The sequence below is a fragment of the Stegodyphus dumicola genome, chromosome 9, assembly GCF_044657685.1.
Source record: "Stegodyphus dumicola isolate Sdum_Otavi_A_Nest chromosome 9, ASM4465768v1".
Lineage (NCBI taxonomy): Eukaryota > Metazoa > Arthropoda > Arachnida > Araneae > Eresidae > Stegodyphus > Stegodyphus dumicola.
Genome location: NC_140776.1, coordinates 12071258 through 12095308, shown reverse-complemented (window position 1 = coordinate 12095308; position 24051 = coordinate 12071258). Strand labels below are relative to the sequence as shown.

The 24051-nt window shown below is 34.0% G+C and overlaps 1 protein-coding gene across 2 annotated transcripts in view; it reads left to right on the top strand.

Annotated features, from left to right (window-relative positions):
* LOC118201922 (glutamine synthetase-like) overlaps window positions 1-23749 on the top strand; it is a 49917-nt gene extending 26168 nt beyond the window's left edge. For both annotated transcript variants that reach the window (XM_085823225.1, XM_035374083.2), the window contains 5 exons: window positions 6268-6463; window positions 9347-9508; window positions 12118-12264; window positions 22013-22340; window positions 23181-23749. In XM_085823225.1, coding sequence (XP_085679351.1) covers window positions 6268-6463; window positions 9347-9508; window positions 12118-12264; window positions 22013-22340; window positions 23181-23469 — 1122 coding nt within the window. In that variant the 3' untranslated portion in view covers window positions 23470-23749. The remainder of the gene's footprint in view (window positions 1-6267; window positions 6464-9346; window positions 9509-12117; window positions 12265-22012; window positions 22341-23180) is intronic.
* Window positions 23750-24051: the final 302 nt, after the last annotated feature.

Sequence of the window (24051 nt, the reverse complement as noted above, 5' to 3'; positions counted from 1 at the left end):
TCAAGACAAAGCAAGCAACCAGACGTCCAAATCCATTCTTAATTTCCTGGAACAAGAAATAGGTATCAAGGCCATATCCTTCACTCATATTCCTACTCAATCTCCTGAAGTTATCATCCATAGATTTTCCTGCTTTTGGAGTTTTAAAAAGCGAATTGTCAAAAAGGTCGACCTACAACCCTCCTTGGACTTTGGAAAGTTGTTGGAGAAGATTGGGATAAAACACTTCTTCCGATACTACAAAAGGCTCTATTGGTTTGGAAATTACGGTGTAGAAAGGTAGTGAAGAAGAATAAGGGTTATCAAATGAAACATTAATAACACAAAACATTTAGGTAAATATTTATGTAAATACCATGAAAATCGTCTAAAAAATTTGCGAACTGCCTCGGTATATTCATACACAAATTTCATCATGAATTTAAAATTCCAACAGAAATTTGTTCTTGATACTAAATTAGCAATTATTTAGTTTTTAATTAATTTTTTTTATTATGAATTGTTAGCGATATGTTTGTAATCATAATTTGCCAATGAGTCTTCTAATTGCTACGATATTTTGCTGACTGTCACTTGGACTTTTATCGATAAAACGTGTTAAAAAATTTAATTGGAGCGGATCAATATAATTTCAGGCTTTATCAGAGACGTCCGCTTTTATACCGATGAGAAGAAATGGATTTCCAAAACATGTTTACTGTGTATTTGCTTGTTAATTGAATAATTCCCTATTATAAAAGAAGGTACTTGCGTATTATTGCGTTGACCGTTGGCGGTAATTCCAACAACGGTCTCCAGTCGCCAGTCGTCGCTGCAAAATTCTAAGGGACTGGTTTCTCAATGACACGGATGATTAATTCTAAAGCACACGGTCATCCATAATTGGCCGGTCGACGGGATAATACGTAAGTACTCGAAAGAATGACATTTCGTTTCAATTGATAATTGAGTATGGTTTCTATGATTTAAGTAGAATACTTGTATTGCTACCTATCATAGCGTCTTAAGAGTCTCTTTTTATATCCTCCAAATCCCCAAAACAGTCTGCCATTTTAGTGTGCTTGCTTACCCTAGTGAACTAATTATATTTAGAATTATAATATCTCCTATCAAAAATAGCTTACGTAGTATTCGCTAAACTAAGTAGGACACAAAATAATAAATAAATAAATTAAATAGTAATAATCAAGCTTAATTTTGAAGACAGTGCTTTGTATTTTTATTCCTCTTCCCTCTCCCCACATGTTTGAAATCCAAAAGACTGTACGTTCTGAATTTAAAGACATAAACACGTCCCTTGTTGCTTACGTTCGAAGTTGCAGCTAAACTTTTTCTCGTGTTTACTCTCTAAAAATAATTTTTAGGACGTCATTCCTGACATTTTTATGCTTCGTTTACGTTTATTTCTTTCTCAACCATTTCTCCTTGGCGAAAAAGCATAAATTTAGCGTGTTGCTAAGCGAAACGCTGAAAGTCATAAATTAACTTTATGTAAAACGATGATAACTTTTAAATGCATCTTGTTGAAATGAAGGCAACTTAGTCAACTTATTACTGGTTAGTAAAATAATCTTAGTCTGTTTTCTTCAGAAATCACTTTTAATTTATATTACATACGTGTATTTTACCATTAAAATAAAATTTGTATGAATTCTAGGTTTTTAATACTGCAAATCGTCAAAATGCACTTAAAATTTGGACGGTTTGGTTGGTTTTGGATGGATCAAAGTTTTGCTGCTTTTTAGATCTAAAACAGCGATTCTCAACCGGTTGTACGCAAAGAAACAAAGTATTTTTAGCTGTTAAATTCAAAAATCTTGTGAAGAAAAGAACAATTTGATAGAAATTTCCTGTGATCGAACTCTAACTGAAGATTTAAAAAATAACACACTTGTCAACGTTTGCCTAACCGGTGAAAAAAAAAAAAAAAAGGATTTAAAGGCATTTCAAATAAGGCTATTAAATTTTTATTGCTTTCTTGCACAACCTATTTGTGTGAAAAAGTATTTTCTTCCATTTTATGATTGAAAAATAAATACAGAACAAAATCCTAATTTATGGTTAAAACTAAGTGAGACCAAACGTAAAGAAATTGATCTCTCTTAAACAGGCCCAAATTTTGCACTAAATCTTAGAATTAAACTATTGTAACTTGGATTTTAATAAGTAAATACGGTAACCAATTTTTAATCTAATTTTTTAGGTGTTCATATTTAATACAAATAGCCAATATGTTGTGCATATGGCAATATATACACTGGTGTCCAAAAGTTAAGCATAATTGATAATTATGTGAATAAAGAAGGAACTGTAAATCAGAATGGCGGGAAACGTGATATGCGAGTGTAAAATGGTTATAAAATAAGGAAGCAAATCAAAAGAACGCTAATAATTAATTTTATTATCCAAAGTAGCAGTTTGAAAGAAAACTGAGAATATCAAGGGTTCACACTTTAAAGAAAAAAAGAAAGAAAACATTAAATAAATTACTGATGCTGCAGTTTAATAAGGCGTGTTGTCACCTCTGACAGCCTGACAGGCTATTTACCATATTTGCTATGAGATGATGAATGAGTTGTGGGCTCAAACGGTTCCAAGCTTCTTGGAGAGTTCTCTTCAGTTCTGTAACGGAGCTTGGTGGGTGCGAAAGGGTTGCAATTTGTCTCCAGATCATATCCCATACGTGCTCGATAGGATTTAAATCAGGGGAGTTCGCAGGCCACGACATGCGCTGGATGTTTTCCGTTTAAAAAAAAGTCATCAACCAGCACCGCTCGGTGACATGGCGCATTATCATCCATGAATATGAAGTCAGGACCGACAGCACCTCGAAACAAGCGAACATAAGGCTCAAGAACTTCGTGTCTGTATCTTTGACCAGTCACAGACCCCGTGTCAAATGAATGGAGGTCTGTGCGGCCGTCCATCATGATGCCTGCCCATACCATTACTCCCCTTGATGAAAAATGACGTCTTTCCGATATGTTTCTTAGTTCCAAACGTGTTCCACGTTCTCTCCATATCGTTACCCGACGAAAATCAGAACTCAGACTAAACCGAGACTCGTCACTGAACATCACATTAGCCCACTCTCCCACACTCCAATATTGATGTTTCAAACTCCAGTTCAAACGAGCGCGTTTCTGCTCAGACGTGAGGAGAATGCAAACTGCTGGTCTTCTGGCATACAGACCAGCATGATTGGGTCTCCTGTAAACAGTTTGTCTCGAAATTCGTATTCCTGTGGCGACTGTGAGCGCCGAACCCAGTGCTCTGGCAGTACTGCCCCTCTGACGTTACGCACTTATTACCAGATATCGGTCTTGGCGAGGGGTTGTGACTTGGTCGACCTGATACTGGTCGTCGGGTAACATCTCCCGTTCCTTGAAACCTCTGCCACAGTCTTGAGATCACAGACTGGTTCACATTCAGAATTCGAGACACTTCGGTTTGTGATCGTCCGGATTCCAGCATTCCAACGATTCTTCCTTTCGCATACATCTCTAATTGGCGTCTTTGTGCCATCATTCACCTTGTTTGATGGTTAACAACGTTCTTTCGCACAGCAGTTGCCCGAAACTTGTCTGAACTGCCTATGCTGCGTGAATCGGTTTCTCTGCGTTCCGACATGCGCAGGTGTTTCGTGCAGGACGTAGTCGACTGAAAAGTTTTGCATAAACCCAATGTTTCTTCTTCACCCAATTACTATCCGCAAGAAATTTGGAATAATTTTACAAATATTTACTCCATGTTTTTCGCATTTTACAATTTATGCTTAAGTTTTGGACACCAGTGTATATTTTAATATTTCCATTTTTTGCCTAATGACCTGATTGGTCAATGGCCGGGCATTTGATAAATAAAAGTATTTCCATTGAGAAATTAAAAAATAATCATCTCAAAATATAGATGTGGCACTTTTTCAGTTTTTGTTTAGATGGTACGCGTTAGACAAAATGTTGAGAACCGCTGGTCAAAAACGATTTCCTTCCATGAAGTAACTTTATGCAAGGAATGCGGATACTAGAATGTCTTTACCGGTTTATCCATCGGGGTCTTGAAGGACCTGGATGAGCTGGACCTAGCTAATATTATGTTATAAGGGAGAATATTTTACATAATCATGAACAAATATTAAATGATTTTGCAAAACAATTTTTGCCGCTCTCATGCACTTCCATGTCCTTATTGTATACTATCTAGCCGGCGCAGAGCAAAGTGATATATGAGTGAGCGATATTTATTTCTAACGCGTCAGGCGAACGATCTTTTCGACCTTAAAAAGAATAGAAACATACTTGAAGTCTAATTTGAGTCAAGACAAGCTTGATGAACGTCGCTATCATAGAATACAACGCACTAGAATAACTTGATGGTGATGCTAATAATATCATCAATATCGAGTCACGAAAAGAATGTTGTGAATTTTGTAGTGTTAATGACTATTTTATGTAAACCTTTTCTGTGTAAACACTTAAAATATTTTTTAAAATTTTAATGCATCCTCAAAAATTTTTTATACACATTTCACAATAAAATTTATTGCTTATTTTGCAGCCCATATAAAGGCCACTTTTTGAATGTGACGATGCTAGGGGGGCCCGTAGCTTTCTACGTCCAGGGCTCAATATTCTTCAACCGGGGCACCGTAGGGAAAGAAAAGAATGATGACCCTAGAAACGGTTTCAACGAAATCTGATAAATAACAAGGAAAAACTGCTACAGTTCATTTCATTTCGCCGACGATCCTACAACTGTTAAGCCGTGCGGAATTGTTTTTCAGTTATTCATATCTTGACTGGAATACATTACATGTTCCAAACACTAGATTACAAGTTATGCTGCAGTACGTATTAACAGAAATCGCTAACAATCAAGTTAAAAACATCAACAGACGTACTTTAAAATTTTGCGGTAAAGTAATAAATAACATATAGTAATAATTCATCAAGTCTGAATTACACCTAAATGCATGTCAGAGGAATAACGTACCGAGTCATTAACGATTTAGAAGAATTATAATGAAATATATAACATAAAACGGAACAGTACAACTTACAGATAATGGGACTGATAACTTACAAAAGCCAACAAAATTTTTTGATTGCTTTTTCAAGAGCGCAAATGTTTTACATTTCTGGAGTACTCATTTTTCAAAATAATTTACAGAAAGAGGTTAGTAATTTTTATGAAAATGCCTAAATAAAATTAATTGGATTGCTAACGAGTATTACAGTTGCAAATTCTTAAAGTGTAAACTGAATTGTTAATTAAAGGTTTCTAAAACTGATACGTTACTTTTGTAAGATATATTTTAATTTTATAACAGTTCTTTTTATTTCAATATACTTTCCTATCTATTCTTGTTTCAACTAACAAATCACCACCAGAATGAGTTTTTAGAATCTCATTGAATGCAAATGAGTTAGAAGTAGTATTTAAAGAACGTTCAACTTACTTCGCGAGAGACAGCTAAGAATCCCGAGTAGCGCGTGTTTGCCTTCTGGCTAAGTTTCTCTAGAAGTGATTACGCTCGGCCGTAAATTACGTGCCTTTTGATATTCGCCGGCTAGTTTAAATTCAGGGCCACCTATGCTAGATTTGCGTTAGCTTCGGCTAACTCTCTTTTAGTTAGTTCTAATTTACTTCTTATTTCTTGAGTTCAAGCCCGAGTGGAGGCTTTGTTGTAAGTCCGAAAAAGGGGACCAACTGTTCATCTTGATTGAAATAAAGGATAGTTAACCCTTCTTGAGTGTACGACTTCTGTTAGTGGAACTCAGGGATAAGTTGCTAACAAGTTCACTAGGTTCCTCAACGTTCAATGAGGAACTCTAAAAAAATGGGTAGGCTTTTTAGAGTCACAGCAATTTTAAATATGATTTTATCTATAATGAAAGTACAAAAAAATTAATTTAATTAACTGCATAATATATTGTGCCTTAACGTAACAAGTATTGCTCCTGTAAAATACTTTACTGAAACAATACTCATAACATTAAGGGCTTTAATTTCGTACCTTTTCTATAGTTTGTTTGGAAATTCAGATATTGCGGCATGCTAAAATGCTTTTCCTTTTCTAAAATTATCGAATGATTTCTCGAAAGAGTTTTTCTTTTAGAATGTTAAGCACATAACAGTTAAGACTCGATTCTAACAGAGCTCTTGCTGTCATTTATAATGTAGTTAAATTTTGTATGATAAAACATTAAGCAACAGTTTTTCACGTACATACAAAATATCTGCATTTTTATTGCCATTATTCTTTAGGTAACATTGAGAGAGATGGCGAGCTCTACGTGTATGTCTACGAGCTGCCTGTTGAACAAACAGACGACGCTGAAGTACTTGAGTTTGCCTCAACCGGAAAACAAAGTGCAGTGCATGTACGTTTGGATTGATGGTACAGGAGAGCAGCTAAGGGCCAAAACCAGGACCATAGATTTCGTACCCAAAGCGGCTGAAGGTGATTTTTCTTTTATTCTTTTTGAACATCATTTTTGTTGTCGTATTTTCCCTCGCATCAAGTTTTATATAGAATAGTCTTTATTAACGTTCTGCTGCAAGAAAAAGAGCTTTCAGTTAAGTCAGTTTTGAGGTTTCTTAGTCTTGAAACTATGCGATGAGCAGACCCGTGGAACTTATAAATCCAATCTAATACAGTTACTTGGAAAGTATATAGAAAATTTTTCACTGTAATGTACCATTTGGAAAAAAAAAAAAAAAAAAAAAAAAATCAGAAAATTTAGACTCGGACAAAAGCTAAATTTAGAACTTATCCCGAAATTTCTTACCGTTGCTCTACAATGGGATTAATTTTACGATTTTCTTCCTATTAAGAACAATGTGAATCTTCGTATAAAATCGGGGTCTAATCCTAAGAAAATTGTCGGCTTCACAGGAATATGAATCACATGACATGGATAAACAAATCTGATACCCTCCGAAGAATTTTATTTATTCAAGATATGTTCTAACTGCAGCACATAACGTATTATTCCTACTATTACAGGATACAATTGCCGAAACTAATATTTTTATTCAAAATTAAGTTTAATTAATTTGTAGAGTCATTAGGGTTTTTTGAAGGAGGAGACGTGAAAAATGTGCAGTGCCCTCGCCGGGACTCGAACCCTAGACCTTTCGAATATGTGTCGAGTATTCTTCCAGCTACACCACGAAATATCGTAATCGCGAAAATTTTCGGGTATCATATTTCAACGAAAATATGCATTTTGACCACTATCGAATGCAATTTAGCGATGTTTTTGCGTGACATGTACGTAAGGACAGAATAAAGGACTTTCTTTCCCAAAACGGGTTGCAAAAAGAATTTAAAATGGATTCAGAAGAGTTTTTTATCATGATGTCTGTACATACGTATGTATGCATCTCGTATAGCTCAAAAACGAGTAGCCTCAGAACGTTGAAATTTTGTATATAGGACTGCTATGACATGTAGTTGTGCATCTCCCTTTTTGGTTGCAATCGGCTGCATATTCTTATATGTTTGTAAACTATGCATCTTCTGCTGTAGAAATGATTGAATGATGTTGTTCTTATCTTGCAGTTAAGGTTTTTATGCCTTTAATTAATTAATCTGCATGCAAAAGTTGTAGAATTATCAACAATTTAAAAGTTGTTTAAGTGTGGGTAAAACTATTTTTTTAACCATAGAGTCATATTTGTTTACACTTGAAACTTAGCAGAATTGTGAAGTAAGTTAGTTTCTGCACCTTCAGTGTCTTTTTGCGGAATGGGACCAAAAGTAAACGTTCAGTTTTGTGCACCGAAAAATCTGCCTTTTTGCCCGCTGACCGAATTGCTTGTTTTTGTGTAGAAACTAATTTTAATTGCAAACATTTTCTTAATTGTTTTAACTGTATTTAATGTTTTACATTTTTCTATATTTTGCAATTTTCAATGAAGATATTTTGAGTTTTTACGTATTTTGCCTTGCCTCGAAGTGAGAACTGAATTAATTGAATGAGAAATATATCTCTGATGAAATTCGAGGAAATAAGTTTAAATGAAATGCAGCAAAAAATGCGTATAATTTAAGATTCCGTACAAGGAAGTCGTGGTGTACACATCAGATTTTTATAGTTTGCAGATGTGAAAGAATTGATAAAAATATACGTAGTATTAAACTCGTTTGATCATAAATATTAAGTTAACGTATGTATGAATATCGAAGAGTTCTTGGGATGCAGCTAGCTCATTTTAAAAATTGTTTCTTCAGAAATTGACTCCAAAGAAACAAAACAGTTCTACCTCAAAGCCATTGCTAAAAAATCATTCATGATGTTCAGAGTAATTTTGCTATTATTACAGTCCTAGGTCGTTTTCTTATAATAGCAACGAAAGGTTTTACAAGTCTTTAAAAAATAAATGAATAAATAAAATAAAAGGTTTTTCTACTAAAAATTTTAAGGTAAAATTTCGTGTTCTAACTAAAAGAGATTCTTAAGTTTTTAAACAATGCATTTTAGTTTATCATTCGCATAAAGTACAAAAAAAAAAAAAAAAAAAAAAAAAATATATATATATATATATATATATCTATGTATCTGTATTTATTTTAATTTTTATTTATTGCTTTAAAATCTTCGTCCATACCTCGTATTTATTTGCATCAGTATAAAATGAAGGACATGATTCTAAATCTACATTTAGCATCTTCCTAAAATAGAGGAGGTATCGAAATAGCTTTTAATTTTCAGGTGAAAATGCTAAAAGTTACGCTAAAGATACTGATATTAAAAAATATATTGAACTAGAGATTTCATTATCATAAAATAGCTCCTAAAAGTTTTAAGTAGAGATTTGCGGAACTGCTTCTTTTATCTTTATATTTTGAGTAGTTTTTCTTTACAGACGATATTAAATGTAATCTAGCTGTCTAGGTAACAAAAACTACATTTTCTTTTCCTAATTTCTTACTCGTGTTAGTTCCAGTTCAAAGGGAGATACTATAAGTTTTATGGCAAGTTTCTATTGCACTCGATTAGGCATATTGTGTACACATACAATTTTTTATTCATCTAAAATTAAAAATGACTACGTAATTAATTATATTTAAAGAAAAGAAAACAAGTAAGTTATCTTCTTGAAATCGGTATCTTTGATCAATGTAATATGGAAAACCGAATAATATAAATTTGTCTTACTTGAATCAATAATGTATTTTTTGCTGTGTATTTTTTATTAAATATAGAATTGAAGGAATGGATATTTTTTATCACTCTTTCTCTTCAAATTCTGAGAAACTTTATTCTAAATAAACAATTTCTTACTTCTTACTAATTTCCTTGCTTCTTTAATTTTTTTTATTAATATATACTTTTAGATCTACCGATATGGAATTTTGACGGTTCCAGCACTTACCAAGCAGAGGGTTCGAACTCGGACATCTATCTGCACCCTGTTGCACTCTACAAAGATCCATTCCGCGGCGGCAATAACAGACTTGTACTCTGCGAAACCTACAAGTACAACCACAAGCCGACAGGTACACTCATGTTTTGCAGAAATATCGACATTAATTCCATATGCAAGCTATTTTTCAATATGAATATGATATTATTAGTTTGTTTAAAAAAATCTGCTGGTAATGCAGTTTTTTATATTATTAAATAATTTATGCAGTTTTTTATATTATTAAATAATAAATTTTAAATGCAGTTTTTTATATTATTAAATAATAAATTTTAAATATTTTCCCAATAGAAAATAAAGTATAAAGTTTATTTTCTATTGGGAAAATATTTAAAATAATTATTTATTAATTACAGTCTATTGAAAATTTTAAATGAAGCAGTTATTAATGTATAATGATATTAATTGTTTGCGTAGTTATTTTATTTGAATTTATTAGATTAAGACAAAATAAAAAGTAATAAAAAAAAAAAAAAAAAAAGGCATAAGTTCACTTCACCCTCAAGAAAAAGAAAAGGGCAATAAAAAGGCATGGAGTATCTAGCATGATATCACCTCATCCCGATGGTTCTTGAAAGTTGTATACGATTTACATTACCCCAAACTACTACTGATATTGCACAGCAGTTTGGCATGTTGCTGATAGCTTTTTTTAGAGTGAAAAATCCTGTGGCTGATTTATTAATTCATGGTGGAGAATTACAGTCTGTTGCAAACTAAGCGGCAAACAGCATCTCGTATATACATTCAGTAGGTTTAAACTCGGTGAGCGTACTGGGCGTTCTAGACATATTACATATATCTGAATTGCGGATATTACTGAATTAAGCTAAATATATGAGGAAGTGCATTATCTTACATTAAATGGAATCTAGAATCAAATGCATATCTAAAAAGCCTTAAATATTGATGCACGAAGACAGATGTTATTGGGGAATACTGTTCATCACGTTATAGTGCTGATTAGAGATATAAAGGATTTGATGCGTATTGGCCTTTGTTCGAAAGCAAAATTTAATGGGAAAGAATCAATTGATGAACTTGTACATCGTCTGGACATCACTTAGGTGATTTTACGCCTGGCCGTATTATTGGCAAGATTGAGGAAAGGTGAAAAATAACAGATGTTGCTAGGGTGTTCGATGTTAGCCAAAATGTTTTCAAGGCTTTGGAAATCATTTCAAACAAATGGAATGGGTAGCAAACATCACGAAGGAGGTAGTGATCGCAGTGCGACGCCTGTGAATATCGGTACATAATGCTATCGACAAAAAGGCTCAGTGTCGGCTACTGAAGTAGCAAATCAGTTACTTGCTGCCACTGGCAAGCAGAACTCCTGAAAAACTGTAGACGTTTGCATTATCAAGAAGGACTATACACCCGCAATCCTATGGTATACATTCCATTGTCTAGACATCAGCGTTCCGCCCCTTCACAATGGTGTTGTCAACACCGCAACTGGAGGAAAGATAATTGGGCTTGTGTACCATTCTCAGATGAAAGTAGGTTCAGTCTCTCGTCTGATTGTGGACGACAACTGGTGTGGCATGAGAGGGGTACTGCAAACATACAGGAAACGGACCGATACCCTACATGTGGCGTCACTGTATGGGCTGGAATCATGATCAATGGCCATATGTCGCTCTATGTACTTCCAGTTGGGACTACGATTGGCCAACGATACATTAAGGATGTTCTGAATATTTTAATATATAATTAGTAAATCGTAATTGCGGTCAAATGGTAAAGTTCAAAATATAGTATAAAATCCGATGGATCAGCACACCGTATTAGTAATTTTAACTTAAGAAAATAAGAGAAAGTTGTGGAGAAAATGTAAATGTTCTTGATTGTACTGGTGTATTTTTGACTTAGAATGGTGAATTGCTTCATCTGAACATCAAATCGCATTCGAAAATGACAGGTCTGTAAACAGTGACTTATTTAATATTTCATTCTTAATTATAATTAAATGTGTAGAAAGCGCTTTTAAGCAATTTTGTGAACGGATCAAAAAAGTGAAAATGTTACCAAACTAAATTAAATTGTTAAAATTTTTGCTAATAATAGAAAACTGTATATAAATAATGAGAAAGATAACGAATCATTTATGTTTAAAACTACCCCTCCCCCAAATCCAGCCAATTTTAAATACATGTGAAATGCAGAACTTTTAAATTCAGTGGTAAATCCTTGCTTGTTCAGAGTGAAATAACTTTGTGGTATTGTTATTATTCATAAAATATATTAATTATGTATTCTTATTTCTTCAAAACATTAATTACATTACAGTAGGAAATAGTGAATAAGGAATTCGTAACGTTTTTGTTTATGTTCAGGGCGTGAACTTCGACAAAATGGACTGAATATATTTGAGTAATCAGAAACCAGTCTTTCAAATGTTTTTGTGTAGATAAAATTGATTCATTTATTGTTAAATGCAAACAGTAACATAGGTTCTTGAGAGGATTTATTCTTTCTCCGGGAATTCAAAAGGTGTGAATTTCTCTCACATTTCCTCTCTGTCTCATTTGCTTCTATTTTCTTCACAAAAAGAAACTGAATTCATGATAGTGCTGTTTGTTGTCTTTAAATGTTTAAATTTAGGTAGAACAAAACATTTGGCAGTTTTTCCTTTTCCTTGAAATTATGCGTTTGGTAATTTTTTTGTTCAATTTGCAGAATCAAACAAGCGCAGAAGTTGCGTGGAAGTTATGGAGAAAGCTAAGGAAGAGAAACCATGGTTCGGTATAGAACAAGAATACACACTTTTAGACTGTGATAAGCATCCTTTTGGGTGGCCCAAGAATGGATTCCCTGGTCCTCAAGGTAAGTAACTAAATAAAACATATTTTAATGAAATCAACACATTTGTTACGAAAAAGTAGACTACATCAGGGGCTGATTTATGTTTTCATGAGCAGCAGCTTTGGCTAAATTTCAAATGAGCAATTTCACTCAGGGACAATACATTGCTGTCACAGGTATATCAGTGATAAAGTTAGATTCCATTGTTCGTGTGTGGAAGCCATTTTTATGTCAATGATCCTTCCAATAAATGACAACAAATCATTTCCATTCTATGTATATCAATCATCGTCGTTAACTTTTTCTGGTTACGAGATCTAGTTGGTACCCTTCATATTATCATTCAAAATGCACTGTGCTTTTTCAACCCTTAAATTTTTCACATATGTAAGAATTTCTTACTTAGCTATTCAATCCAGGAGTCCAATTGCGGATTGTTGTGCCTCAGTTATGAACCACACGCAAAATTCCTTTAGATATCACTTGACTTGATGGAAATAACAAAGTGTTTTGTGGGACATTTTTTTATTAATAATTTGAAAATTTATAAAGTAATTTTGCTATAAAAATAAAACTGAAATTTGCGTGTGAGAATAGTAAATACTTCCTAAAACAATTGCAACAGTTTTGAAAGAGAGCAAAGAATTATAGTTTACTTATTATTAATGACTTATAGCAAATATTCAATTGTTTGCTCACTGATTATCGCTTTTATCAAAAGGGGTGTTGCTCAAAGGGAGAATCCTGATAGCTTAGGTGTCGTCAAATTATGAATAATCGTATTGTTGTGTTTTTGTACGGTTGGTGGATTTGGAGTGATTAATGATGATACTTGATAAAATATAAAAACACAATTTATTTGCAAGTATTGTTCAGGACAGCTACAAAAAGACATTTACAGTCGTCGAAAAACTACGATAAACACGGTGAAACAATCAGCAACACAGTCTTCAGGCTATTACAGTGAAGATAACTTGACAGCAAAGCACCAGAGTACAGCTCCCGACTCGGTTCGGTCATTCTCGGGACTCTACGTACTCTCCGTGCTACAACTCGCGATGCACTCGTCGATACATTCGCTAGACTTGCGATATGCCGACGACCAACTCGATAGACTACAAGACACTCGACTGACGATCGACTCCGTAGACTACGAGACACTACACCAAAGAATCTCTAAAAAGAAGAAGTAAAGGTTCCCCGGGGAAAATGTGGCTCCGTCAGACCGAAGAGACACATTATGTATATCCCTGAAACTTACTTTAAAGGGGCCTACCATTCCGAAGCTATCCACCATCCGTACCTCACTGCGTATGTGCGAAATAACATCAGGAGGCAACAAAGCAGCATCAAAGAATGCAGCATGCCGTCGGCCATGTTAGCAATCTTTTACCACGTTGTTCGAAAACGTTCTTTGTTGTTGTAGTCAGAGGTACTTTGTTTTAGCTATGTGAAATTCTTTTAAAGACTTTTTAAATGTAATTCTGTAAGTGAAATGGTTTTGGCTATTGGGTGAAAACTTTGCTCTTGGTTTTCACAATGGTCATTCCAAATAATTGTCTAACCGTTTTCATGATAATTTGTTTTTAAAGTTGTTGTCAGATAATTATAATGTATTTCAGTGTTTTCAATTTATTTAGGGGTGCCTTTAATTGTCTTTAAATATTTTTTTCTGTTTCAGTTAGTTATTGCAAATTTTGCTTTTAAAATTTCACTGTAAAATTTTAACTATGGATCCATAAAAATTTATTACGTTTTGTATGGCATGTGTTTTGCCCCTTTTCAAGTTTACAGAAGAAAAGAATTAAGAAATTTATTTCATTTAAATTTTGTCTTCGTACGGCTTGCTGTTTAAATTGAAAGTAAAAATTGGACAGGATTTCTATAATTCGCCCCAAAATTCCATCTAACATCCTTTTGCTCATAAAACTCCAGAAATGTATGAAAATAAAACATTTTGATTTATTTCAAAGTAAAAAAATTTACTATCTCCTCGAACTGCGCTGTTTAAATTTCACCCTGCGCTTGTGTTTCACTGCATAGCCGTGGCTCTTCGATATAGCGGCGCAGAGGCGAAACAGGTTTACATTGCGTCTATGGCAGCTTTCATTCTTCTCCTTAGAGATTCTTTGACTACACTACTCCACATACCAGCAGGGTTTATATAGCTTTTGGTTTACATCTGAAAACATCTGGGCCAAAACGGTAAGAATTCGTCCCAGAAGATTCTCCATCCATTTATGGCATATCGCCAATTGGCAATGTCGCCAAATGGTCGCTTTCGAGCCATATCTGGCAACCCTAAACCTGCTTTTCGGGAAAGCTGTCTTACCACGTGGTGGACATTTCATAACAATATAAACTATAAAACCGGAACGTCCAGATTTATAGTTTATATAATGGAGATGCAACTGATTGTATTTTGTTAAAACTAATGAGAAAAACATTTGCTTATTTATATTTAAATTTTTTATATTTTATTTTCATTGTTATGAGGCTATATGAAAGAAGCATAATTAGAATGAGGCAATAGTGCTTAAAGTGTGAGCAACGGTTGATTTCACTTGATTCGTAGCCTGTGCTAATCAGTATAATTTCAAAGTAACCATTGAAGTACAGATTAATGACTGAAGACTCTTAGAACATATTTTTTGAGTCAAAGATAGCCTAGTCTTCGATGGACAAAAATCGCGAATCTTGTTTAAAACAAACTCTCGCGTGAAATCCTTCCCCTTCCAGCATGTTTCAGGAAGAAAATATAGAGCTGTAGATTGTAGGGTTGATGAATTGATTAAAAAAAAAGTTAGAATTTAAAAGAGGTTCATTTCAGGCCATTTTAAATAACGAATTTCTTACCAAACTCTGACTATACTACTACCGGGTGATTCAAATAATTTTATTTCTGAAACTTAACTAACTCAGTAGGACAACTAGATGCATAAAAAGACGAATTTGCTTAAATGAGTTTTATTTCTCCATTTTTAACTACACAAATAACAAAAAGAAGATAATAATTTTCTTGTGATATCTCCATAATATCTTTTATTCTCGTCTCCACAACAACAACAATGCCAGTTTTGAAGTTATATAGAGTTGCAGATAATTTTATCAAATAATAAAATTTCATCTTAAAACATACCTTGACCTCAGTGAAACATGTCACATAATGTAAGCCGCTGGTAATTACCTATTCAGTTTTCAGAGCTAGATATGAAAATTAAATCTTGGGAGCTACTGAGATTGATTCAGCGTAGCACTTCGTTAAAAGAACATGATCAGTAGTTTGATGATGTAGTAAAATTTTGAGATTTCATTCCTCGTTTGATGAACGACAAATTTATAACCAATTAATGGATTTGAAATTACACTCATCTAAAATAAAAATCTATCATTCTGAATCTCTCTGTATTTTACATTATTTTTTACAGAATGAATGCATCTGTCATAATCTAGTACTTTAGAATACGCACTTTAAAATCATTTCTTCCCCCAAAATCATGACTTGTAATCATAGTAATGACTTCTGCCGAAAGATCAAATCCTCTGATTTACTACCTTTGTATTTCGACACATGTTGTTAACGTAGCTGAGGGGAGGGTCATCACGACCTTGAAATGCCTGTTCTAAAGTAACAGACTATAGTTACATATCAAGACTATTTTTCATAAATATTCTATTCTTTTGTAATCATTTTAGAGAGAGAGAATATTAAGAATGTTAACAGTGGAATGTTATGATGTCCTGTATCTTTTACCAAATAAATCCATGAATCTAAATTGGAATATTTTTATCCCCCTCATACAATAAATAATGCCTTATAAAATTTTGTAATTATGCGAAAAGTTACTAGTGTTAATTTTTAATTTTTAGAAGGATGTTGCAGTAATTTACTGCATTGTGATAATAATTTAATCTAGTATTATAGTATGACTGCATATTCTGATATTATTTGTATTTTGAAACAAATTTTAATATCTCTAAATAACTGTTTATGACTGCAATGATTTGAAAACACCATAATCTGAAAATGGACTTAAACGGAAAATCCGTCATAAATGGAATGCAATACAGTGACTTTTGAAATTCTGCAGGCCTGCTGAAATACAGACTTTTTCTCAAAATGGTTACAGGAGTCGACTGCGGTACCGAAGGGCTCAGATTCGAATCCCGATATTTGTAAATGTATAGTGTCTTTGGGGCATGGGGGCACTCTAAATAATATGGCGAGCAAAAAATTCTCTCGTATGGTTTAATGGTAAGGGGCCACTCCCTGAGGTGTTGTCCTTCAAAACTGGAAAGTAGAACTCTAACCTCGAGGCTCTGGCAACCATTCTTCCGTAAAATACATTGACAAGACAACAACAACTGCTACTAGTCGATTATCGGGTTTTAATGAAAGTTTACCGCCACCACAAATATCGTCTGCGCAAAGAGTTCACATTGGCATGTTGAATCATATTTTGTCAAATGATTTTTGGCATTTGACAGAAAGAGACTTGCTTTAGAGCGCTGTTTTGAAATTTGTAAAAAGATATCATTATCATTAAGCGCAAGGTGTCTGGAATGGAACTATCACGCTACCAGAATAGAACCATTACTTAATTCCAATTTTGTTGCAAAAAGTTAGCTACAGAATGTCACCAAATCATGTGTATAGCTTTATGTGCTAATCTTGTATCATATGACACTGTGAAGGTTTGGTACAAGAAAGTTCAAAAACAAGGAGTATGATATTCAAGAAGCAGAGCGCTTTGGTTGGTTTTCTGTTGGGCAATTCTGGCGATACTTGCCTTATTGTTCTAGCTATTGGTTATTGTTATGACTGCGCCTTGGTTGGGGATGTTATTCAACTTTTCGATTTTTATTGCTGCCTGTCTATAGAGGTCTCTCAGAACTCGCATGTCGTAAGTGAATATTTTCCTGAATTACAGTGGTGGCCAAAATTGTGGACACTTTTGGAAATTTTTATGTTTTTGAACTTTGTATGCTTATAGAAAACGTTATGTTTCACAAAATGCAAACTTGTATATATCATTTTAAAGAGAATTTATTACTGAATTCAATACAAAACACAAAATTCAATTATTTGCAATACAAAAAAAGTTAAATGATAATAGTTATCGATATACATTAGATAGTGATGATTGCAGTGAGTTATTAGTACTTAGTAGGGTACCCTTTATTTTTGATTACAGATTCACATCGATGTTTCATTGAGCTGACAAGAGTTTTAAGCTCTTCTTTTGTTATTACATGATGCCAGGAAACAATTATAGTCTCAATTAGTTCCCCTTTATTTGATGGGCACCTCATTCAGACAAGAGTTTTCAAACGGTGCCACAAATTTTCGATAGGATTGAGGTCAGGACTGTTTCCTGGCCATGACAACAATTTAATGCTCTTTGTACGAAACCACTCTTTCGATATTTTGGCCGTGTGGCAAGGAGCAGAATCCTGCTGAAAAATAAACGAAGCACTGTTGGGAAAGAGATCTCTGACGGAAGGTAGAAGTTTTGGTTCTAGATTGTCTTGTCTTTTGAATGGTTAGGAGGCAATTAGCAGCCTCTGCTGCTTTAACCACCGCTTTTGAAACAAATGCCCTTAGGCGTTGGTATATATAATTGCAAAAAATGGGCGTGTAACGCCGCGCCTACTAGGCGAAGCTGAAGCAAATACAAAGGTATGTAGAGTGAAAAAGCATCTGGGAGCTGTTCGAGCTGTGACGAAAGATATAACTAACTGAAAAGTTTGCTTAATAAAGCATTTGAAAAAATAAACATTAAGTAATTTAAATTAAGTATGCTTTTGAAACAGGTTCAGAATGAAATGGATCGTAATTATACTGGTGGGAGTGGCTCAAATGAGGAATAAGTCAACAGTAACATATTTCTGGTGAATTTCAAGAGTTCTCGTACGAGAAATGTTAAAGTCATATAAATTAACAGTATTCACAAACAGTTCACACTGTACAAAGTTCTGGAATAAACACACTTTTTAAGAAACACTTGTAATTTTAAAAGACACAATATTTCAGCATAAGTCACAGTTTAGAAGGCGGGATGGTGAAACACACATAATTAAGTCAGTTTGTGTGTCCCTAACAAAGTCTTTTTATAGGAACACTAATAAAATATAAAATTCTTGAAAATAATGATATAAAGTAATAATCCACTGAGCTTTTTTAAGTCCTAAATAAGTTGAAAAAAACACAAAAGTCTCTAGTGGGGAAATATTTACAGTATGTACAGCTTTGGTTCTAGAATAGTGTCAATGTATTTTCTGGCATTCAGTGTCCCATCGATGACATGAAGGCGACCAATACTATCTGCTGACATGCATGACCAAATCATAACATTAACTGGGTTCTTCACAGTTGCTTGAATGCAGTCAGGATGTAGCTCTTCTCTTATTCTACGTCTTACATATTTTCGCCCATCACTACCGAATAACGATATCTTATTTCATCACTCCACATAACTTGTGACCACTGATCATCTGTCCAATTAATGTGTTCCTTTGCCCACTGTAGCCTTTTTTTTTTTTTGTTGCTGAGAATTAAGATAAGGCTTTTTTCGTGGAATTCTACCTCTCAGTCCAACATCTGTTAATCTTCTCTTGATTGTTCTTGAACTGACAGAAACACCAGCATCATTCAGATTACTTCTAATGGCCGCTGACGACATTTTTCTATCTTGGAGACATTAGTCTTTTTATTCTTCTGTCATCAATAGATGTGGTGCACCTTTTTCGGCCTTTTCCTTCTTTGTTTTTTATTGAATTTGTCTCCTGATATCGTAAACAAAACTTTCGGACTCCAGATGTAGTCACTGAACCACCCACCTGTCTTGCAATTTCAGCATAGGAAAGACCACTTTCTCGTAACACAATAATATTACATCTCTTTCTAGGTGTCCAATCTACTCTTTTATTTGACGTCATTGCTTCTTGACTAAATATTAAAAATTTTTACAAAAATTCCTACTTGTAATTGCAGTGTATAAGAAATAGGTCCTCCTTCTACAGAACAAAGCAAAATAATGAATTGTTTCAAGTGTAAACATGATGTCAGCTTCTACTGGCAGTTACTAACATTTGATTGGTTCTCAGAACAAGAACAGTGATTGGCCAGGAAAGCTAGACATTACAAACCACTTCATAACTGTGTTTTTTATTTATATTAAAGTACATATAACTTTTTTTTGTATTGCAAATAATTGAATTTTATGTTTTGTATTGAATTCAGTAATAAATTCTCTTTAAAATAATATATACAAGTTTGCATTTTGCGAATATGTAACATTTTCTATAAGCATACAAAGTTGAAAAACATAAAAATTTCCAAAAGTGTCCACAATTTTGGCCACTACTGTAAATGCTATTAATAATTCATATCTGAAATATCTCTGCGACTACTATTGCAGACAATGCCACAAAAAGACCATCCGCCTTTACGAGACCTTTCTTGAAACTTCCCAACTGTTCAATTCCTAGGGATTTAGTTTCAAAGGCAATAGTACACTTGAATGATTTCAATATAACACAAGTCAAAATAAAAATTATGCCCATAAGCAAGACCTCTTTTGGTGTAACAGGTTATCAAGACAAGTCTTACCCTTGTTGACGTCACTTGCACTGATGAATATGAAAGTTGAATTTTTTTGTAACAGTAACATTGTATATAATAATGATAAACTTATATCTTTCCTTTTCTTCAGGTAGATTACTTTCTTGTGGATGGAAAAAAAAAAAAAAAAATTCCAAGATGTTAGCAGACATGTATGCAATGGCACTAAGAGAAATAAGTAAAAGTAAATCATAAGCATGTAAAATAACACTTATGAAATACATACTTATGAAATTCTGATAATTTCATATCCAACTAGTTCTACTGCGGTGGTGGTTCGAGATGTTTAAGACAGTATACTAAACTGGTGACATTGCCTGACCTTGTTCACCTAGCAAGTAAACTGTGTGTTTCAAATCGAAGCATTTTGCCAATTTCTCTTATTATTATTATTATTTTTTAATTGCTTACCTCAAACAGTACAAATTAGTGCTGTAATGTGTACTGGTTTGAGTTACACAAAGCAGTAAACAGTACATCACATCTCGATATATATAGAACTGCTTGACAGCCATTTTCAGAGCTTCAGTGTTTCTAGAATATGAATGATATGCCATAACATTTTATAATTATGATGATTCATTAGTGCTATAAACTAACGTATCATAAAATAATCCTATCAATTGCATTTGCTAGTGAAACTACATACTGCTTTGCTACACAAATCTAGTTATGAAAACAAACATTTTTACACATTTTTTTAAAATTTTTAATTGTTAGTATTAGTAATGTATCCTATATTTACAATGTTTCGCATCTTATAAGATAATACCGACCCACAGATGGTTCAACTTGCAACAGATGACTTATTTACAATTTAGTACTATAAATGTATTTTGTTTTCGGTTTGATTTTCTGAACACCATGAAGGAAAGCAAATACAGAAAAGATATTTATTGCATGTAAACAGTATGGTACGAAGACAAAATGATTAAATTTGTAAGCATTTTAGAAGTTTACAGGGGTGCAAAATTAGTAGAAACAGCTGATGCCCCTGACAGCTAAAATGGCCCTTACCCTATTAGTCAGCCATAGAGTCAGACTGGCTTGGATAACAGAAATGGGCAACTCATTCCATGCTGCTTCAAGTCTATGCCACACTTCATCAACTGTATTAGCTCGAGAAGGATGGTGGGCCAGTCTTTCAGCAACCCATGACCAGATGTTTTCAATGGGTGACAGATCTGGAGACCAGGCCAGGGCAGCAATCGAATATCCTGTGTATCGAGGAAGGTCAGAAGACGACGTGCAAAATGTGGTCTTACATTATCTTGTTGTAAGATGGCGTTTGCGAGCCTCGAAGATAGGGCACAACCCCTGGACGTAAGATGTCAGAAATGTACCCATCTGCGTTCAAATTATCGTCAAACCAAACTAGAGATATGCTTGTCGTGTATTCAGTGGCTGCCCAAACCATCAAACCAGGTGCAGGGCTCCCAAGTAAGAAGGCAATGTGGAGTCTCCTAAGATATTCCACACATGTATATGGCCATCAGAATACTGCACATAGAACCAGGATTCATTTGAAGAAGCAACATTAAGCCACTCAGGTTTGTTGTTTAGCACACCAGAGTTGACGTCTCTCTGTATGCTGCATTGTCAAGGGAAGCCGAAGTAATGGTCACTCTGCCGATAGTCGAAACTTGCTCGTAAGCATTTCCTCTTATTCGAGGCATATCACGATATTCTGAGCAAACTTCAATTTTACAAAGTACTTTCGGAATGAGAAATCCACTACAAGAACTTTTCTTTCATGCAGTGCTTCAAATATTGTTTTTCCCTCCTGCGTCGTCTAAATGTGCTGAAATACTAATCATATACATATCCTTTTTCTTCCCTTCTTTGATTTTGATGTTTGTCAGATGATTGTTTCCTGGTGTTGCAATTTTAATGGCCAGAAGTGTATTTTTTTCTCTTTTTTAGAACTTTCTTTTTGTAAGACTGTAAACATATTTGTAACACACACGGTGTGTCAATATATTATTGGTGAAACTTCTGTCCTCAATAGGTTATTATATATGTGGATTCACAACTGTGCAGGATGTAAGCATCCTTAAATTCTGCATAATTAAATTTTTAACCATAATAACTAATTAAAGTGACATAGAAATGAGTTCCAAAAATTCATTTAATCCATAATTTCAGGTCCTTATTATTGTGGTGTTGGGGCGGACAAGGTGTACGGACGAGACGTTGTGGAGGCTCATTATCGAGCCTGCTTGTATGCTGGCATTCCTATTTGTGGTACCAATGCTGAAGTGATGCCTGCCCAATGGGAATTCCAAGTAGGGCCCAGCGAAGGAGTAGCTATCGGAGATGATTTATGGATGGCCCGGTTCATCCTGCAGCGAGTCGCCGAGGATTTTGGTGTTGTCGTAACTTTTGATCCGAAGCCTATTCCAGGAGATTGGAATGGAGCAGGAGCGCACACCAATTTTAGCACAAAACGGATGCGAGAAGACAACGGACTCAAGTAAGCTGACTGCATTTCATTTCTAGCTCAGTAATTTGATTTTGAGTTCTTAAGATTTTACACATAACAGCGTTTCTAGATCAAGTTTGAAAAATGTATTTCTAAACATGAAATTTTAGTTCCCAATCCCCAAAATAATTTCTAGAGATGAGTTTTTAGTAGCCTACTTTAATCAGATGATTTCAGTAAAGTAATAAAATCACTCGAAGCATTTCAAATGATATCAAACACATCTTGTTGTAGAGTAATAACATGAAAAGGCAAATTAAAGGAATTATTAGATATGGATTATACAAAGGAATCCTTTGAAAAAATTAATTAGTGAAATAACTATGAACTTAAAATCAGCATGACCTGAATATGCCAAGAATTTTGCAGTTTCGAATGATTACAGTAAAATTCAGAGTGACATCACTTAATAAAGGCAAATAACCTAATTATTTCGAAAGTTATTCTTAAGGATGTGATATGCAAGAAAGTTAAGTTAATCTTAAAAAGAAACAAGAATGGTCTTTAATCTTTCTTGCCTAACAGGTCATGCCTATACTGATTTGAACAGAATAACTTTGCTTTTTATATCAAAATACACTTAAGTGATGTTGGTATCCTTTGAAGTTTACCGTGGTAAGTCATTTTCTGCACATGTAATCATTTTTTTCAGCCTTTTTTTAAAATTTAAACTTTTTTTTCCAGTTTTAGCCCTAAAATTACTATTTTTCATTCTGTAGAATCAATTTTATACCATATATATATATATATATATATATATATATATATATATATATATATAAAAAGTTGGGAATGAACAACTTCTAAAGTTTTTTATGTTTGTTTTGCTAGGGAGATTGAAAAGGCGATTGAGCGACTTTCTAAACATCACGAACGGCACATTCAAGCTTATGATCCCAAACAGGGTAAAGATAACGAGCGACGCCTGACGGGCTTCCATGAAACTTCCAGCATCCACGACTTTAGTGCCGGGGTGGCTAATCGGGGTGCCAGTATCCGTATTCCACGACAAGTTGCCGAAGAGGGAAAGGGCTATCTTGAGGACCGACGTCCCTCGTCCAACTGCGATCCTTACTGTGTTGCAGAAGTCCTTGTCCGGACTGTATGTCTGGAGGAATGATACCTTCTGCTTCTTTACCCACCTACAGACATTCGTACTTCGTTGAAATGAACTGTGTCGTCTGTTCTTAAATAGATGTCCTTCACTTCTTTTTTGTGCCCCGATGCACCTTGATTTTATTCTATCACTGATTTTTGATCAACGAATTTTATTTATGCAATAAAAGTAGATTCGATGTATGTTAATCTTTGGTGTTATGTTCTGAAAACAGAATTTAAAAGAGATAAAATATTTTTATTGTATTATTGACTATACATAATAAATATAATTTATTCCATGATTGCTTGATATCAATGTGACAGACATTTTGAAAATAAATAAAACTTTAAGTAAAATCTGATGTTAATTTCTCAACTGTAACCATTTAATACATTTTGAGCAAGAAACTTTACTCTTGTATGTATTAGTCCTAAACATGAATCGAGGGGAGGGGGCAAAAATGTAATTTTGTGTTGCACAAATAGTTCATTTTGTTGTTCTTGTACTTTTCTTCTGAGATTTGGCAGCTGACACGTTTAGGTTGCTCTAGAAACAAATTCCGTGTATTTTTATTTAGAAATCTTAGTTTACAATTGATTTTAA